Source organism: Salvelinus alpinus, chromosome 31 (genome assembly GCF_045679555.1).
Source record: "Salvelinus alpinus chromosome 31, SLU_Salpinus.1, whole genome shotgun sequence".
NCBI classification, from domain to species: domain Eukaryota; kingdom Metazoa; phylum Chordata; class Actinopteri; order Salmoniformes; family Salmonidae; genus Salvelinus; species Salvelinus alpinus.
In genome coordinates this window covers 29253095-29271786 of record NC_092116.1, presented here as the reverse complement: position 1 = coordinate 29271786, position 18692 = coordinate 29253095, and the positions used below count along the sequence as shown (strand labels likewise).

The window sequence follows — 18692 nt, the reverse complement described above, 5'->3', positions numbered from 1 at the left end:
CACCATGGTTAGTGTTGGTGTATAACTGTTAAATTCAGTAATCCCACCATGGTTAGTGTTGGTGTGTAACTGTTAAATTCAGTAATCCCACCATGGTTAGTGTTGGTGTGTAACTGTTAAATTCAGTAATCCCACCATGGTTAGTGTTGGTGTGTAACTGTTAAATTCAGTAATCCCACCATGGTTAGTGTTGGTGTGTAACTGTTAAATTCAGTAATCCCACCATGGTTAGTGTTGGTGTGTAACTGTTAAATTCAGTCACCCCACCATGGTTAGTGTTGGTGTGTAACTGTTAAATTCAGTAATCCCACCATGGTTAGTGTTGGTGTATAACTGTTAAATTCAGTCACCCCACCATTGTTAGTGTTGGTGTGTAACTGTTAAATTCAGTCACCCCACCATGGTTAGTGTTGGTGTATAACTGTTAAATTCAGTAATCCCACCATGGTTAGTGTTGGTGTGTAACTGTTAAATTCAGTCACCCCACCATGGTTAGTGTTGGTGTATAACTGTATATTAAATTCAGTTACCCCACCATGGTTAGTGTTGGGTGTATAACTATATTAAATGCAGTCACCCCACCATGGTTAGTGTATAACTGTATATTAAATTCAGTTAGTGTTGGTGTGTAACTGTTAAATTCAGTCACCCCACCATGGTTAGTGTTGGTGTATAACTATATTAAATTCAGTCACCCCACCATGGTTAATGTATAACTGTATATTAAATTCAGTTACCCCACCATGGTTAGTGTATAACTGTATTACATTCAGTCACCCCACCATGGTTAGTGTTGGTGTATAACTGTATATTAAATTCAGTCACTCCACCATGGTTAGTGTTGGGTGTATAACTGTATATTAAATTCAGTTACCCCACCATGGTTAGTGTTGGTGTGTAACTGTTAAATTCAGTCACCCCACCATGGTTAGTGTTGGTGTATAACTGTATATTAAATTCAGTTACCCCACCATGGTTAGTGTTGGGTGTAACTGTATATTAAATTCAGTCACCCCACCATGGTTAGTGTTGGTGTGTAACTGTATATTAAATTCAGTCATCCCACCATGGTTAGTGTTGGTGTGTAACTGTATATTCAATTCAGTCACCCCACCATGGTTAGTGTTGGTGTGTAACTGTATATTAAATTCAGTCACCCCACCATGGTTAGTGTTGGTGTGTAGCTCTATATTAAATTCAGTCATCCCACCATGGTTAGTGTTGGTGTGTAACTGTATATTAAATTCAGTCACCCCACCATGGTTAGTGTTGGTGTGTAACTGTATATTAAATTCAGTCACCCCACCATGGTTAGTGTTGGTGTGTAACTGTATATTAAATTCAGTCATCCCACCATGGTTAGTGTTGGTGTGTAACTGTATATTAAATTCAGTCACCCCACCATGGTTAGTGTTGGTGTGTAACTATATTAAATTCAGTCACCCCACCATGGTTAGTGTTGGTGTGTAACTGTATATTAAATTCAGTTACCCCACCATGGTTAGTGTTGGTGTGTAACTGTATATTAAATTCAGTCATCCCACCATGGTTAGTGTTGGTGTGTAACTGTATATTAAATTCAGTCACCCCACCATGGTTAGTGTTGGTGTGTAACTGTATATTAAATTCAGTCACCCCACCATGGTTAGTGTTGGTGTATAACTGTATATTAAATTCAGTTACCCCACCATGGTTAGTGTTGGTGTGTAACTATATTAAATTCAGTCACCCCACCATGGTTAGTGTTGGTGTGTAACGGTTTGACTTCATGTCTTGAAAAGGTTTTAATTTCATCACTACAGAATAATACCATAAAATACAGTTTTCCAGGGAGTTCTAGAAACCAGTTGAAGGAAAACTCCATCCAAAAACCATCTTTTGGTATTTGTTTCATTAGTCCATTGTAACATAGTCCCAAAATGTTTTGCTTCTCAATAATCAAGTTCTCAAAATATGTTACTTTCAAAATACAGAAATCCCCATATGATGCATTTTGCAAATACCAAAAGACGTAGAAGTGTGTTCTGCTGCACTATCCCAGTTCACCACTAGAGACATACAGGTGTTCTATCCAGTGGTGTTCTGCTGCACTATCCCAGTTCACCACTAGAGACATACAGGTATTCTATCCAGTGGTGTTCTGCTGCACTATCCCAGTTCACCACTAGAGACATACAGGTATTCTATCCAGTGGTGTTCTGCTGCACTATCCCAGTTCACCACTAGAGACATACAGGTATTCTATCCAGTGGTGTTGTGCTGCACTATCCCAGTTCACCACTAGAGACATACAGGTATTCTATCCAGTGGTGTTCTGCTGCACTATCCCAGTTCACCACTAGAGACACACAGGTTTTCTATCCAGTGGTGTTCTGCTGCACTATCCCAGTTCACCACTAGAGACACAGGTTTTCTATCCAGTGGTGTTCTGCTGCACTATCCCAGTTCACCACTAGAGACATACAGGTATTCTATCCAGTGGTGTTCTGCTGCACTATCCCAGTTCACCACTAGAGACATACAGGTTTTCTATCCAGTGGTGTTCTGCTGCACTATCCCAGTTCACCACTAGAGACATACAGGTTTTCTATCCAGTGGTGTTCTGCTGCACTATCCCAGTTCACCACTAGAGACATACAGGTATTCTATCCAGTGGTGTTGTGCTGCACTATCCCAGTTCACCACTAGAGACATACAGGTATTCTATCCAGTGGTGTTGTGCTGCACTATCCCAGTTCACCACTAGAGACATACAGGTATTCTATCCAGTGGTGTTCTGCTGCACTATCCCAGTTCACCACTAGAGACATACAAGTTTTCTATCCAGTGGTGTTCTGCTGCACTATCCCAGTTCACCACTAGAGACATACAGGTATTCTATCCAGTGGTGTTCTGCTGCACTATCCCAGTTCACCACTAGAGACATACAGGTATTCTATCCAGTGGTGTTCTGCTGCACTATCCCAGTTCACCACTAGAAACATACAGGTATTCTATCCAGTGGTGTTGTGCTGCACTATCCCAGTTCACCACTAGAAACATACAGGTATTCTATCCAGTGGTGTTCTGCTGCACTATCCCAGTTCACCACTAGAAACATACAGGTATTGTATCCTACTAACTAGAAGAGGATAGATTTAGAAAAAAGGTGCGCTGATTTTTTTATTTAACCTTTAACTAGGCAAAAGAACAAATTCTTATTTACAATGACGGCTACCAATTGGCGAAAGGCGTCCTGCGGGGACGGAGCCTGGGATTCAAAATAAATACAGTACATAAAGAGAGACCTAAGAGAACATAGCAAGGCAGCAACACATCATAGTAGCAACAATACATGGTAGCAGCACAAAACATGGTACAAACATTAGTGGCCACAGACGACAGCACAAAAGGCAAGAAGGTGGAGACAATACATCACACAAATGGCACAATGAGGTTTGAGACGGATGGGAAGCGGGACTATCATTCGCTGGAAAATGTGTTGCATTCAATTAACTAGGTAGACCAGACCCAGCTGCTATAGAGAGCAGTTAGTAATGGCATCTTGTTGGGCACCAACTCCGCCACGGTTCGTTGGACAAATCCTATGGGAAAATGTTTTGACATCAACACTGAAAACAAGATCTGTGGTAAATTCAGGCGTAAACCTTTTTCTGAGATCAGCTAACGGTCATACAATTGAAGCATTTGTACTGAAATTAAAAGCCCCTGCTATAATGGTCAAGTTAACTGATCTCAAAATGTAGAATCTCCTAAAAGCCAATTTATGCTCGACAGGAAAATATGATCGGTCCCATATGGCTGGTGTGACGCAGACCAGTACTAAACGGCACGCAATATGAACTGTACAGTACGTCTTTTTTCTCCTGTTATTCACCAAAATTCTAATATAAATGCAGTCCCGGATAAGGCTCAATCTGTGTCCGGGAAACTAGCCTCAAGCGCAAACGCTCATACCTTGTAGTGAGCCCAAATTCTCTACCCCTGCGCTTCACGGCCAACAGATGGGGTTTAAAAACCCGATTGTGTCCACCGTAGGTATGGTTGAAAGAACCAGAGGTAACTCATTCGGGGGTTTTCGGGACTACAAACTGGAACATTAATGTCCATGATACCACCCGTTAGATATACCGGAATTTACTTGGATGAATGCTTCATTTAGCCACCATCTTTAGCGGTTTTGATATCAGTGTAAACCAAGTCTGTTCCATATATTAGCTATAAAATTGTCCCACCGTATCGTTAAAGTACACTGCATGACGAAACATGCATCTCACAATAAATTCCTCCCAAAAACACAACGGCTTAAAATAATTCAGTCAACTTTCTATAGCCAGTGAACAATGTCAATCCCCGTTACGCGTGCATGTTTAAAATCACCTAGAATAACTACATAATGATATGAAGGAAATGTCACATTGTTCAGTATTGAATTCAGACCACATGGTTCATTCAAAATGGCCAAATTCACCAAGTCTGATTTACTACCACCAAGAAAGAAAAATACAACGAGCATTAATTTGTAGATTTATTTATACATCAAAACAGTCACAGGGTTGAATAGACTTGGCCTGGTTTTCCCCAGTTCCAACGAGACGTCCCACTTCCTTGCTGACCAAACAGGAGTGCAAGAGGGCTTCCCGGTGTAGGAGAGCTAGAGGGAAAATAGTGAGAATTAAACCCTGGTGATACTGTAGGTACTAATACACAAGGTCTGAGATGACTTGATCAGAGAGTAACCAATCAGTCAGCGTTACATCAGACTGGGGCGGTAATGATGACTCATCACGTCAAGAGTATGTAGTTTATAACAAATTGCATGGGTCAGTGTGATGATCCAAGAGGAACATTCAACAGTACATTAACAACATCTTCCTAATATTGATCTGCCCCCCCTTTCCATTATAATACATAGTCTTGGCCAAAAGTTGAGAATGGCAATACAAAGGATTTAAATTCCTTTGGATGGGGTATGGTAGGTGCCAGGTGGACCGGTTTAGCTCAAATGAAACTGCTGGGTTTGTCAAGAGCAACAGCCTCTTATGTGTATCAACACTGGTCCACCACCCAAAGGACATCCAGCTAACTTGACTCCAATGCCGACCCACAGTTGTGTCACGGGCCAACAGCCCTGTGGAACGCTTTCAGACCCCTTGTAGACAACTGAGGCTGTTCTGAGGGCAAACTCAATATTAGGAAGGTGTTTTTAATGTCCTCTATACTCAGTGTATTATAATACTGGAACCGTAAGTCATTCCCACTACACACCTTCCCGCTCCACCAGCACAGCAACACTTCAGCAGCCAACGAGCTCTAAAGAGAGAACAGTTTTAAAACCAAATAATTCCAATCTTATTTTACTAGACTACATTCAGAGGATTCTGAAACCAGATCAGGATTTTAGTTCAGTCATTGCAGCCATCCAGCCAGCAGTCCAGGGTCTGGGATCAAGCCCCCACCCAGTCACCCTCCCTCCAGGCAGGCAGCCCACCTTACCCCTGCCCCCACCTACAAGAGCAGGCTTGTCAGTGTCTGCCCAACCCACAGGAGGGCCGATGGGAGGCCAGACCTTTATCCAGCCCAGAGCACAGGACAGGATTACCACCTGACTGAGATGGTTGAGTACTGCGTTCATCATTTGCAACATTCCAGAATGCTTAATGCGGAGCGTTACAATGCTGTCAAAAGTCACACCTTTCCAAACACTGCAGACACTAGGACCTCAACCAGGGGGGCAGAAATCTAGAGGGAGAAAGTAGAAAAGCATGAAGTGACATTGTAAGACCTTGTAGTCAGACATGAGATCAGTCTATAGCAGTGTATTCTAATCCTGGGGACCCAAAACAGTCAACAAGTGTTTCCCCCCCCAGAACTAGGCTTGGGTGGTATACCAGGGTATTTGGAAAACAGGGTTTCACCAATAACATTTAGATTATTTCTATGAAGTTTATATTGATAGCTACTTATGTATTTTACAGTAGGTCCAGTCACATGGTGTTTGTTTACAAGAATGAGACCAGAGCATTGTGAGACCCTCACTGTTGACCAGGTGATCTAATTACAGGACAGAATTCACAACTCAACGTGTTAAGTGTTAACCTGTTGAGGACAAGGGGGTGCTGTTTTCACTTGGAGAAAATCGTATAATTTTTAAACGGCCTCGTACTCAATTCTTGCTCGTACAATATGCATATTATTATTACTATTGGATAGAAAACAGTCTCTAGTTTCTAAAAACGTTTGAATTATTTCTCTAAGTGAAACAGAACTCCTTTTACAGACCATTTCCTAACCGGAAGTGAGATTTCCAAAAGCGAACTCTCTCTTCAGGAGCTTGTCTATAAAAGGGCATGTCACTTATGACTGTAGAAACACGTTATACGCCTTCGCCTGGGTGTCATGCGGAAGTGAGAGAAAAAAATCAGTTGATTATCTCGACCAGGGACTGAGACATGCGCACTTTTATTTATTTCCTGGGCGCGAAGTCTGACCTGTACTCGGCTCATTGAAGAACCTTTTTAAAGGTGAATATGATCTCTGGCTTCGATTTTCTTTGATACATGTCACAATATCATCTTAAAGTATGTTTTTTCAATATAGTTTAATTATATTATTGAAATTTATTCTGGACTTTAGACGTGATGCGACGCAAGAATTGGTTCAAGAACGAGAGGCTAGCAATGCTAGCTAATGGTGCTTGCTAATTCTGAGGGAAATCGTTCGTTATGGATCCAAATAAAGTCGGTTCTGAACAAAGGACCCCTTGGAGAACATTCTGATGGAAGATCCACAAAGATAAGGACCCAATTTGGGATGCTTTTTCATATATATATCTGTCGAACTGTGCTATGCTACCGTTTGACTAGAAGCAATGCTGCTGTGTGCTAGCTATTGTAGTAAGCTAATATAACGATATATTGTGTTTGCTGTAAAACACTTCAAAAATCGGAAATATTGGCTCTGTTCACAAGATCTTATTCTTTCATTAGCTATCCACCATATATTGTTCTGAAATGTTTTATGATGTGTAATTAGTAGTTGACGTTGGTGTCTGTATTTTCTCTGGCTACTGCCGTGTGATTTCTGACTGTAGCTGTGATGGTGGCTATGGTAGCAGTAATGTAAAACTGATTTATAGCTAAAATATGCACATTTTTCAAACAAAACATAGATTTATTGTGTAACATGTTATAGGACTGTCATCTGAGGGAGTTCTCTAGGTTATTTAGGTTGGTTCTAGGTTAGTTAGGTTAGCTACTTGCATGCTACCGTTGCTGTGAAAAACTGTCTGTCTGTCTATTGTATTTGGTGGTGAACTAACATAAATATATGTGGTGTTTTCGCTGTAAAACACTTCAATCGGAAATATTGTCTGTATTCACAAGATATTTGTCTTTCATTAGCTATCCACCATATATTTGTCTGAAATGTTTTATGATGTGTAATTAGGTAGTTGGTGTCTGTATTTACTCTGGCTACTCCCGTGCGATTTCTGACTGTAGCTATGATGGTAGCAGTAATGTAAAACTGATTTATAGCTAAAATATGCAATTTTTTTGAACAAAACATAGATTTATTGTGTAACATGTTATAGGACTGTCATCTGAGGTAGTTTTTTCTAGGTTATTTAGGTTGGTTCTAGGTTAGTTAGGTTGGCTTGTGCATGCTACCTGCAGCCTACTTGTGCTGTGAAAAATGTGTCTTTTTTTATTTGGTGGTGACCTAACATAAATATGTGGTGTTTTCTCTGTAAAACATTTTAAAAAATCGGACATGTTGGATGGATTGACAAGATGTTTATCTTTCAAATGCTGTATTGGACTTGTTAATGTGTGAAAGTTAAATATTTCAATTTTGTTTTTTTGAATTTGCCGCTCTGCCTTTTCAATGGAATGTGGGAGGAGTGCCGCTAGCACCCGTGGCCTCAACAGGTTAAGTGTTAATATACTGGGACAGCACTGCCAGTGAAAACCTGAATACCACCCAACACCTGATTACACTCAAACCCTTGATTGAATTAGGTGAATAATGCTGCATTTACACAGACAGACCAATTCAGATTTCCACTAGTTGGTGATGGGATCAATCACACCATATCTTAACTGATCTGATTACTCAAGACCAATTAGTGAAAGATCAGAATTGAGCTGTGTCTAAACGAAGCCTTACATCTAGGTCCCCAGAACCAGGATTGTGAAACACTGCTCTAGAGTATAGATCAGTTCAGTAACCAATCAGTCAGCTTAACATCAGACTGGGGCGGTAACAGGAAATCATCACTTCTACATTATAAAGGACAGAAGTTAATGGCAACAGATCAAAGTTGATTCTACACACCTTGAGGTAGTGCAGCAACAGTTCTCCAGTGGCCAGGCTGGAACAGTTAGGACCTGGAAGGAACAGATACCAAATTAAACATTATGCAGAAGTACATTAGGTACTGCAGACTATATGCAGAGCATTCTGAGACGAGATCAGACCAAGGGGGCTCAGTCATTGTAGCCATCCAGCCAGTAGTCCAAGGTCTGGCTACAAGCTCCCCACCCAGACACCCTCCCTCCAGGCAGGCAGACCACCTTACCCCTGCCCCCTCTACAAGAGCAGGCTTGTCAGTGTCTGCCCAACCCACAGGAGGACCGATGGGAAACCTGCGTTGATGCCAGCCACAGAGCACCGGACAGAAGCCAACCAACTGTGAAGGAACTTTCATCATACAGCATTCCAGAATGTTCAGTATGGTGGGTGTGCGCTGTAGTTAAGAGTTAATGGGAATTGTAGTTCCCTCAGTGATGTTAATGAATAGGTAGAAGGTAGGTGGAGTTGGTACCAAGTGCAAGAGGTGAAAGGTCAGTGAGTGAAGAGGCTGTAAAAACACAATCACACACACCTTCCTGAAGACTGCAGACCCACCAGGACATCAACTGGGGGAGGAGAGTTGAGGGATAATTAAGTGGTATTGTAAGAACTAGTGGTCAGACATTAGATCAGTCTACAGCACAGCATTATCTAATCCTGGGGACCCACCACTCCTCTGGGTCCTCAGGACCAGACCTCACTGCTATAGTATAGATCAGTTCACTAACCAATCAGTCAGCTTAACATCAGACTGGGGCGGTAACAGGAAATCATCACTTCTACATTATAAAGGACAGAAGTAAAGTCGATCATACACACCTTGTGGTAGTTCAGTAACAGGCATCTTCTAGTGACCAGTCTGGTACCACCATCAGGACCTGAAGGAGAGGAATCCAAATAAACATGTTGAACAGCACTACATTAAAGACTGCTATATCGTCTGATAGATCAGAGGGGTAACCAATCAGCTGTGGAGGTAACAGAACTGATCCTAGACCAGCACTACCACCCTGAGAGACTAAATATGGGAAAGTGCTGACAAGGGCCCTGTACTACATCAGGACACTAGTTATTTGGAAGTCAGTATTCTAACTTCAATCCTGCTTAAACTGTATTGATGGTACTGCATGGAAATATAAATTAACTGACTACATCCTGAGTGGCCCATCCACCCCAGCCACTTGTGCTGCTCATAGCATTTCATGAATGAATCTCCATCTACTTCTTGATATTAAATCAAATGACAGCCATCTTGGATCGACAATGCAAAGCCAAATTATATTGTGTGTGAGTCTCTGGTCCCATCAGACAGTTGGTAACCCCAACCAGCTGTCCCCTTGTTGCCCTGGCAACGCCAGTGGGTCCACCTTTGCAGGTTCTGTTGTCGACACAGGGCGTAAGACGCGTGCGGGTGTCATCACTAGGAGCCAGAGTCACCACGACTACCAAACATCAACCTGTTTGCAGTCAGTTTATACTAGACTGGTTGTAGCTTGTGGCTAAAGCAGAGGCTCTGGTTAAGATACAATGACTAGATTCATTTCCCATGACAATTACCGAACGTACTCATTAACCAAAACTCACCAGTCTAGTTGGCATCACGGCTCCCTGTTCAGCCACAAACAGAAGAACCTACGAAGACATATGCTTCAGGTTAAAGTCTGGATGGGGACCAGATACCAGGCAGGCACATGGAGGGGTTAGACATTACATATGTAGCCTTTATGACAGGTTACGTAGCCCTCTGCTGAAGTCAGCTATTCCTTTTCTCAACAGGAGTTCAGACGAACCAGATTCCAAAGAGAATATTCATCATGTTCAGCAGAAGGACGGGATCCCTCAAACATGTTGCGTTCAGCTAAACTGTACAAATAAAAGTTGGCAACGCTGTGTAAATATCTATACAATAAACTTAATGAATGTTTTAACTACCACTTCCAGGACAAGACACTGGTGTTAAAATATACATTTCGACTGGATGGATCCTTACCTGCATAGCTTAGAGCAGCCCAGAACAGCCATCTTGTGTCAGGACAGTCAACTGTAAGACAAAATGGAGGACGTGAAACTAGGCTGCAACAAGACAGTCAAGCGAGGGTTCTTTACTCTGCAGGGTGTCAGGTCATTTATCATCAACAGGAAGTCAGACAAACGAGATTCCAAAAGGTTTATCATGTGGTTGCAGAGAACGATTGTTATTCTGGGAGGGACCTCCCTTTCTAGTGCACTACTTCTGACTAGGGCCCATAAAGCTCTGGTCAAATGTAGTGTACTATAGAGGGCACTATTTAGGACAGTTTCAGAACCACAACTTACCAGTATGTTGGCGTCCACGCTGCAATTCCACTGACCACAGCACTCAAACCCTGAAGAATGAAAGGTAAACATTTTATTAGTGTGATGATTGAGGAATCGATGACTAACTGCTGCATTAGCTACAGTCACTCAGTAGTTCATGTCGTTTCACATTGGTTCAAAGTGAGCTAAGTTCATCATCATTGGGACTGTAGCACGTCCCGGTAGCCATCTTGTACAGTTGGCCGGCCAAAAGGGGACCATGCCTGCATCCAAAAAGTCACACCCTATTCCCTTTATAGTGCATGGGTCCTGGTCTACGGTTGTGCACTATAAAGGGAAGTGGGGTACTAGTGTCTTAACATTTCACTAACCTGGATTTTCACAAAGCGCATCAGTCTCGTGGTCTGGAATCAGGTATTCTATAGAAGGAATCACAAAATAAATGTTAGTTTTTGCCTGGCTTCTATGAGAAGATAGAAAGTTCTTAAATAGAGCCCATCAGAATAAACAGTAGCTTCACAAAATAATCAGACATATGCTTGTCAATGGATCATCATATAAAGCCCGGAGGTAGTGACCATATAGAAATGGTGCCATTAGAACTGTCCTGAACACCAGTGAAGAAACTCAAATGGAACTCACCAGCACACATTCCTATTCCAGAATGGAACTCCAAGTGGAGAATCTGTTCAGATGCCTTGCAGTCAGGAAGTCGTGTCACAAGTAATGCAGACCTGAGCAAAGAACACATCCATGTTAGTGACTTACTAGTCTGTATATTACTACAAGAGGCTTTGGAACACAGGACAAGGAGGCCATCAGATCAAAGTTAGCATCACCAAAAATCAGATATATGCTTGTCATTAAGATTCATCATTTACAGCCAGTCACGTGTGAGTCAGTTACCACCTGAAAGTCCACCCCACCCCAAAGGGTGCACTGAAAGTGCACTTCCCTATTTAGTTGAAAATCCATGACAGTTTTCCAAGTGCACACAAAGATACTTGGGGATTTAGGGCACAGGACCTTTACCTTTAAGGCTTAGGGCTGACAAGCTGAACGCATCTAATGTTCCTGGTGGTAAGTCAATGCACTCACGTGTCAGTCTTCTGGACTTCCCTGGCATCTGTCCTGCATTGCTGTTGATCAGGGGGAAGATAGGGAGGTCCCTTCATGAACAGGCAACACGCAGGCATATAGAACCCAACATTGATATCGTCGCTAATGGAAACGTATTTCCAATACAGTGAACTACTTCTGACCAGATCAACGTTAATAAGTAGTACACTATTGAGAATAGGGTGTCATTAACGCAGCAACGACAGTCGAGTCAGGGGCCAACTGCTACTCAGAATCTGGTAAAGAAGTTTCTTCTTCAAAGACTGATTCGGTAAGAGAGAGTTCATTTTATCATCCCCGTAGCAGAGACCTAACGTTGGGTTTATAACGACTGATGGTCCTGTCACACCTAAATGGCAAACTAGCATACTAGCTAACATGGCACGTGGTTAGCTAGTTGCTAAGTAAAACCACCACATAAGCAGGCATTTAAGTAATATGTTGCTTACCAGAGCAGCACATTCGAGTCGTCGGCATCTTGAAAGGAGAAAATATAAAGTCAACACTAATTTCAGTTACAACCCCCGTAGCTAGCCAACCATTAAAAAACGTAGGTTCTCATGTGACCTAGCTAGATGCGGACACGTGTTCTGCGAACGCAGCATTTTTTTTAAAAATTCTAATACATTTGCAAGTCTCTCATCAGAAATACTAAAGTACAATCAGGTATTCAGAACAGGTCTGTGTAAATTCTCATCATCGAAAGACGTTGCAATGCTAACAGCGAGGTATCGGTCTGAACATGAAACAAACAAACCAGAACAAAACATGTTTGATACTAGAAATCCATAATTTGTCTAGGGTAAATTCTAAAGATCAGTGGAGGAGTTGAAACAAAAGGATGGCTTTAGATTGAATGCTAAGTTACCGGTAGGTGCTTTCGCCGCATTCCGCTCAGTGTTGCCAACTAATTTCCAGAGGAAGTTGATTTGTTGCTAATAGACGTTGTGATGTCATTGCGTGATGCCGTCATTACATAATAACGTAAAACTGAGAAACGTCATTACGTAGACTCTAATTGAACACTTATTCTGTCATTGTTATATAGTGAAGTGTTCTGGACTGATGTAAAACTATATCTTGTCCTCATTTTGCATACAACCATTGAAATCTAAGTTTGACATATTATTTTTCTACACTGATTCCACAATTGAATGTGAATATGTCATAAATCTCTTTATTTTATTTGGAACATTTTTCATACACAAATCAAAATGTATGAAGAAAAAGGCCCTTTTCTTAATTTTTTTATCTGATTTGGAAAAGTATTTAGAGTCTTTGAAACGTATACAAAACAAAATGTCAAAAAAATGTATTCGCTATATGTCTGTATTTGAATTGATATAATGTGGATGAGTTTTTTTTTTTTTTTTTTTATAATTTCTTTGTGGAATCCCTCTGGCTGTTATGTTTATGTTTTGCATGTTACTGTTAATAAAAATTAAAAAAAAGTGAAAAAATATATATATAAATATCACATGAAAAAAAAAACATTTAAAAATAATCTCGGCGAAAAATATGATTTGATATTTGTTAGTTTAGATTTGTTTGTTTATTATCATATACTTTTATTTGTAAAAGTAATATAAACACAACACATTTTATATTATCACATTTTTATTTTTAAACACAACACATTGAATTATTGAACAATTACACATTATTGAACAATTACATTTTATTTATTTTCTTTTTAACTAGTAAACCTACACATTCTGAACAATCATAGTTTTAAGCAGTGTATTGGTAGTTAGTTAACATGCTACCTAACTGATCAACAATTATAGGTACAGGCAAATAACAAGGTATATATGCTATCTTATTGAATAAGCAACTTAACTCAAATAATGATGTATGTGCTAGGCATCTCTCTCCAGCTCTCCCCAGGTTGTTGTGCTGCTTGGCTGACTAGCTGCTCGATGGTTTCCTTCAGATATTGCCACTGTTCTCGCACCCACTGCAGTACACACTGCCACCATCAGCTGTGTGTCTCCGCCAGTTCCAGAAAGCCCACTCCTTGCATACGTACTGTAAATATGATGAATCATAGATTGGCAAGGAAATCCTCTTCACTGTCCAACTGCATTGTCACGGAGCTGGAACCAGCAGTAGAGGATGGAGTGGCCTTAAAGCTGTATGCTGCTGTGGTGCCAAACTGCTGCAGAACTTCACTTGGTAGTTTATGCTGGTAACAGGTTTCACCAGCCAGCTTCAGTCCATACCGCACCAGGAGTATGGAGTTGAGAGTGTGCAGTGACATTCTATTTCTTAACTTTGACTTGACCACACTCATTTGGCTGAACAGTCGTTCAACCTCCGCATTTGAGTGTGGCAAGGAGAGGGCAGCGAGTGCAGCTTTGCACAGTTCTTCAAATGGATTTGACCCGGAAGAGTCCGTGTAGTTATTGACTTCACTCCAAAACTCGACTGTGTTTTCAGTTGAGTCCCACCTAAACAGATGGATGTTTCTCCATTGGGAAACAATTGTATCTATTGTTTGGGGTTGGTACACCAGTAGCTCAGCTACTTTAATAATTTCAGTGGTGCCTTTATTGTGCTTTAGCGTTTCCTTAACACTGAACAAGGCCATGTTGTTTCGCAAGGGTTCAAGGTTGTCTGGGAGCCTTGCTTGCAGCTCCTTGCTTAAAGCAACAATGTAGTTGATGCACCGTCTCCGAATGACCTTTTTGTCCTCTGGCGCAAGACTAAGTTGGTACACCGTGCTCTCGAAAAGGTACCGAAGGTATGGTGATGGACTGAGATGTCCTTCAATGGCATCATTCAGGACATCCATTTTTGCCATAGGGTTGACTACTCTGCTGCAAATGTTAAGAGGTGTACCAGATTGTCCAAAAGCTTGACAGGATCTGTTTGCTCTCCCTCAAATTACTTCACTGCAACTTGATTTCAAGATTGTCAGGTAGACATAGTTGGTCTTGTCCATGTACATAGCGTGGAGCACATCCACCATGTAGCAATGCTCACTGGCCTTGGTCAACTCAAAGTGGAGTTTCAGTTCTTCCCACTGGCTCAATATACGAGTTACCGCAGGCTCAATCGATAGCCAACGTGTGGCACACACTTTGGTGACCTGCAGGGGTTTCTGGCCAAAACTAATGGTGGCATACACTGCTTTGTACGCCTTGCGCCGTTTTGGGGAAATCGAAAACCAGTTGTAGGTTTCCCTGATTAAGTACTCAACACTCCTAGGGATGGTTTCTTTGGATGCTGCACAGACAGCCAATTGTAAAGAATGGCACACATCACGGATGAGTACCAAATTGGGCAATGCACATTCTACCTTTAAAATCATGTGCACCCCGTTGTGTACCCCAGTCATCACAGACGCATTATTAGTGCCAATACTGTGAAGATTCTCTTTTTTAAGGTTGCACTTCTCAAGAAACTCAACTACCGCCTTTGCTATTGATCTGGCATCGCCACCCTCCCAGACAACCAGCCTGAGAAATGTGGACACAACGGTTCTTTTTTAGCACTGAAATACCGAATCACCGCACCCAGGTATTTCGAGACACTGACATCAGTGGACTCATCCAAAAGGAGACTGAACTTCTCATCCCCCGCATCTGATGTTACCCTTTTGAGAAAATAAGGAGCCAGTATTCCCCTAATCATTGCTGTGCACTTGGTGTGGTGCATTTGGAAGTTTGTTGCTGCCACAGAATCTGAAAAGGCAACTTTGCAAGCCATACCTAAATGGTCGCATGCTAGCAGCGAACAATGCTCTGCAGTGGCCATTGCCATAGTAGCTTTTGCAGTTATCCACTTTTTTAACCAACTGTGGTAATGTAGACTGCGTTGTGGGGTTGTACGGTTTAGATTTATTTATATGCTTTGCTGTAGCACAATGTTTTTTGATGTCATACATTTTTGCAAGCATATCTGATTTGCAGTACGCACAGTATGCCCAACAATCATCCCCAATTACTGGCTTCAGCCACCCTTTAAATTCAGGTACAGACTCGCACTCTTTTCTGTACTTCTGGCTGTACAATTTTGATTGAGACATGTTGATTGATGTTGTAAGTTCTGTTCAAGATCTATTCGAACACATACTACTGCTGCTGCAGTCAGCCAACAATGATTTGCAATTTGCTGAAATTGCTGCTGGCCTGCTGCTGACGTCACTCACAATGCACTTTTGCAGCCAGGCACGTGTGTTGTGACAGAGAAAATCGGTTTTGTGTCATTTAGAGGGAAAATATGTGCGTTTTAGCGTTTGAGTCATTTTTCAAAAGTTGCCACAAGTTCCAAATACATTTTTAAAATTAGCTACATTTGTTTTTCGGTGCTGTTTAAAAAAAAAGTTGCTAAATATAGCAACAAAATTGCTAAGTTGGCATCACTGCCTGAGGGTGTTTAGACCGCAGTCTGTCTGTCTGTCTGTCTGTCTGTCTGTCTGTCTCTCTCTCTTCTTCTATGGTATAATGGCATTCACAACAATTAAATGTGCATTCCGCCACCTACTGTGTGGGTGGATAAGGATCCCCAAAAATAACATATGGGTAAAAATAAATCAAATATCACACAAACTACCAAAAAAGAAATGAACTAAACAAAATCAACCTGCTTTTCTGTAAAACCTCATTCTAATCAGGTCCAACACAGCCTCAGAATCCTCCTGTGAGGGCAGGACATTTCCTAGTGACAAAAGTCTTGTAGTGCTTCTGCTGTGAAGTCTTGGAGCCCCAAAAACCTCTCGGCTGCAGCAGATATTGGTACAAAGGCTGTGAAGTATGTGTAGTTAATCAATATCAAAGGTGGTAGCTCCGCTCACCGGTGAAGTGGAGCAGAGCATGCTGGGCAATCTCCAGCTCAGAGAAGATCAGCTGGAAGAAAACTCCACCATGGTTAGTGTTGGTGTGTAACTGTTAAATTCAGTCACCCCACCATGGTTAGTGTTGGTGTATAACTGTTAAATTCAGTAATCCCACCATGGTTAGTGTTGGTGTGTAACTGTTAAATTCAGTAATCCCACCATGGTTAGTGTTGGTGTGTAACTGTTAAATTCAGTAATCCCACCATGGTTAGTGTTGGTGTGTAACTGTTAAATTCAGTAATCCCACCATGGTTAGTGTTGGTGTGTAACTGTTAAATTCAGTAATCCCACCATGGTTAGTGTTGGTGTGTAACTGTTAAATTCAGTCACCCCACCATGGTTAGTGTTGGTGTGTAACTGTTAAATTCAGTAATCCCACCATGGTTAGTGTTGGTGTATAACTGTTAAATTCAGTCACCCCACCATTGTTAGTGTTGGTGTGTAACTGTTAAATTCAGTCACCCCACCATGGTTAGTGTTGGTGTATAACTGTTAAATTCAGTAATCCCACCATGGTTAGTGTTGGTGTGTAACTGTTAAATTCAGTAATCCCACCATGGTTAGTGTTGGTGTGTAACTGTTAAATTCAGTCACCCCACCATGGTTAGTGTTGGTGTGTAACTGTTAAATTCAGTAATCCCACCATGGTTAGTGTTGGTGTATAACTGTTAAATTCAGTCACCCCACCATGGTTAGTGTTGGTGTGTAACTGTTAAATTCAGTCACCCCACCATGGTTAGTGTTGGTGTGTAACTGTTAAATTCAGTCACCCCACCATGGTTAGTGTTGGTGTGTAAATGTATATTAAATTCAGTCACCCCACCATGGTTAGTGTTGGTGTGTAACTGTTAAATTCAGTCACCCCACCATGGTTAGTGTTGTTGTATAACTGTATATTAAATTCAGTTACCCCACCATGGTTAGTGTTGGTGTGTAACTGTTAAATTCAGTCACCCCACCATGGTTAGTGTTGGTGTGTAACTGTATATTAAATTCAGTCACCCCACCATGGTTAGTGTTGTTGTATAACTGTATATTAAATTCAGTCACCCCACCATGGTTAGTTTTGGTGTATAACTGTATATTAAATTCAGTTACCCCACCATGGTTAGTGTTGGTGTATAACTATATTAAATTCAGTCACCCCACCATGGTTAGTGTTGGTGTGTAACGGTTTGACTTCATGTCTTGAAAAGGTTTTAATTTCATCACTACAGAATAATACCATAAAATACAGTTTTCCAGGGAGTTCTAGAAACCAGTTGAAGGAAAACTCCATCCAAAAACCATATTTTGGTATTTGTTTCATTAGTCCATTGTAACATAGTCCCAAAATGTTTTGCTTGTCAATAATCAAGTTCTCAAGATATGTAACTTTCAAAATACAGAAATCCCCATATGATGCATTTTGCAAATACCAAAAGACCGTTTTGGGTGGAATTTTCCTTTAATGAAAGCATGCATCAGTCAGGTGAAAGGTTATTTGGCATCATGTCCAATGTCAGACTAAAACCTTTATAATGCCACAGAAAATACCAACCATCTGAGTGATAAAAGGCATTTTATAACAATAATCTTATTTTTAATATACATTGTCGCTTACACTAATAGTCTTAATTCCTGATCAAATTTTGCCAAAACACTTAAAGGCAAAGATTATAGGACAGTTGCATTCTGCTGCACTATCCCAGTTCGCCACTAGAGACATACAGGTATTCTATCCAGGCGTGTTCTGCTGCACTATCCCAGTTCGCCACTAGAGACATACAGGTATTCTATCCAGTGGTGTTCTGCTGCACTATCCCAGTTCACCACTTGACATACAGGTATTCTATCCAGTGGTGTTCTGCTGCACTATCCCAGTTCGCCACTAGAGACATACAGGTATTCTATCCAGTGGTGTTCTGCTGCACTATCCCAGTTCACCACTAGAGACATACAGGTATTCTATCCAGTGGTGTTCTGCTGCACTATCCCAGTTCACCACTAGAGACATACAGGTATTCTATCCAGTGATGTTGTGCTGCATATCCCAGTTCACCACTAGAGACATACAGGTATTCTATCCAGTGGTGTTCTG

General features: G+C 41.3%; 1 protein-coding gene, 5 non-coding genes and 1 pseudogene across 25 annotated transcripts in view; all 7 read right to left on the bottom strand.

Annotated features, from left to right (window-relative positions):
* The window catches only part of LOC139561450 (coagulation factor V-like), a 60181-nt gene extending 47422 nt beyond the window's left edge, over nt 1-12759 (bottom strand). The window contains exons 1-14 of one of the 20 annotated variants that reach the window (XM_071378559.1): nt 12641-12753; nt 12222-12249; nt 11686-11792; nt 11296-11387; nt 11025-11072; nt 10672-10721; nt 10346-10396; nt 9940-9987; nt 9175-9233; nt 8888-8921; nt 8338-8390; nt 5695-5742; nt 5269-5313; nt 4516-4654 (exon numbers count right to left, since the gene is read on the bottom strand). In XM_071378559.1, coding sequence (XP_071234660.1) covers nt 4529-4654; nt 5269-5313; nt 5695-5742; nt 8338-8390; nt 8888-8918 — 303 coding nt within the window. In that variant the 5' untranslated portion in view covers nt 8919-8921; nt 9175-9233; nt 9940-9987; ... (5 more) ...; nt 12222-12249; nt 12641-12753 and the 3' untranslated portion in view covers nt 4516-4528. Of the gene's footprint in view, nt 1-4515; nt 4655-5268; nt 5314-5694; nt 5743-8337; nt 8391-8887; nt 8922-9174; nt 9234-9939; nt 9988-10345; nt 10397-10671; nt 10722-11024; nt 11073-11295; nt 11388-11685; nt 11823-12221; nt 12250-12640 lie in introns of those variants that run through there. The other 19 variants (XM_071378554.1, XM_071378558.1, XM_071378555.1 and 16 more) reach the window with 19 other exon arrangements.
* On the bottom strand, nt 4723-4796 carry LOC139561952 (small nucleolar RNA SNORD31). The gene has a single exon (XR_011672271.1). It is a non-coding gene; the product is annotated as a small nucleolar RNA SNORD31 (small nucleolar RNA).
* On the bottom strand, nt 8218-8287 carry LOC139561957 (small nucleolar RNA SNORD31; annotated as a pseudogene).
* On the bottom strand, nt 9065-9139 carry LOC139561971 (small nucleolar RNA SNORD31). The gene has a single exon (XR_011672280.1). It is a non-coding gene; the product is annotated as a small nucleolar RNA SNORD31 (small nucleolar RNA).
* LOC139561976 (small nucleolar RNA SNORD22) lies at nt 9655-9781 on the bottom strand. Its single transcript, XR_011672285.1, has one exon. It is a non-coding gene; the product is annotated as a small nucleolar RNA SNORD22 (small nucleolar RNA).
* Nucleotides 10796-10859, bottom strand: LOC139561970 (small nucleolar RNA SNORD29). The gene has a single exon (XR_011672279.1). It is a non-coding gene; the product is annotated as a small nucleolar RNA SNORD29 (small nucleolar RNA).
* Nucleotides 11997-12075, bottom strand: LOC139561945 (small nucleolar RNA SNORD26). Its single transcript, XR_011672264.1, has one exon. It is a non-coding gene; the product is annotated as a small nucleolar RNA SNORD26 (small nucleolar RNA).
* Nucleotides 12760-18692: the final 5933 nt, after the last annotated feature.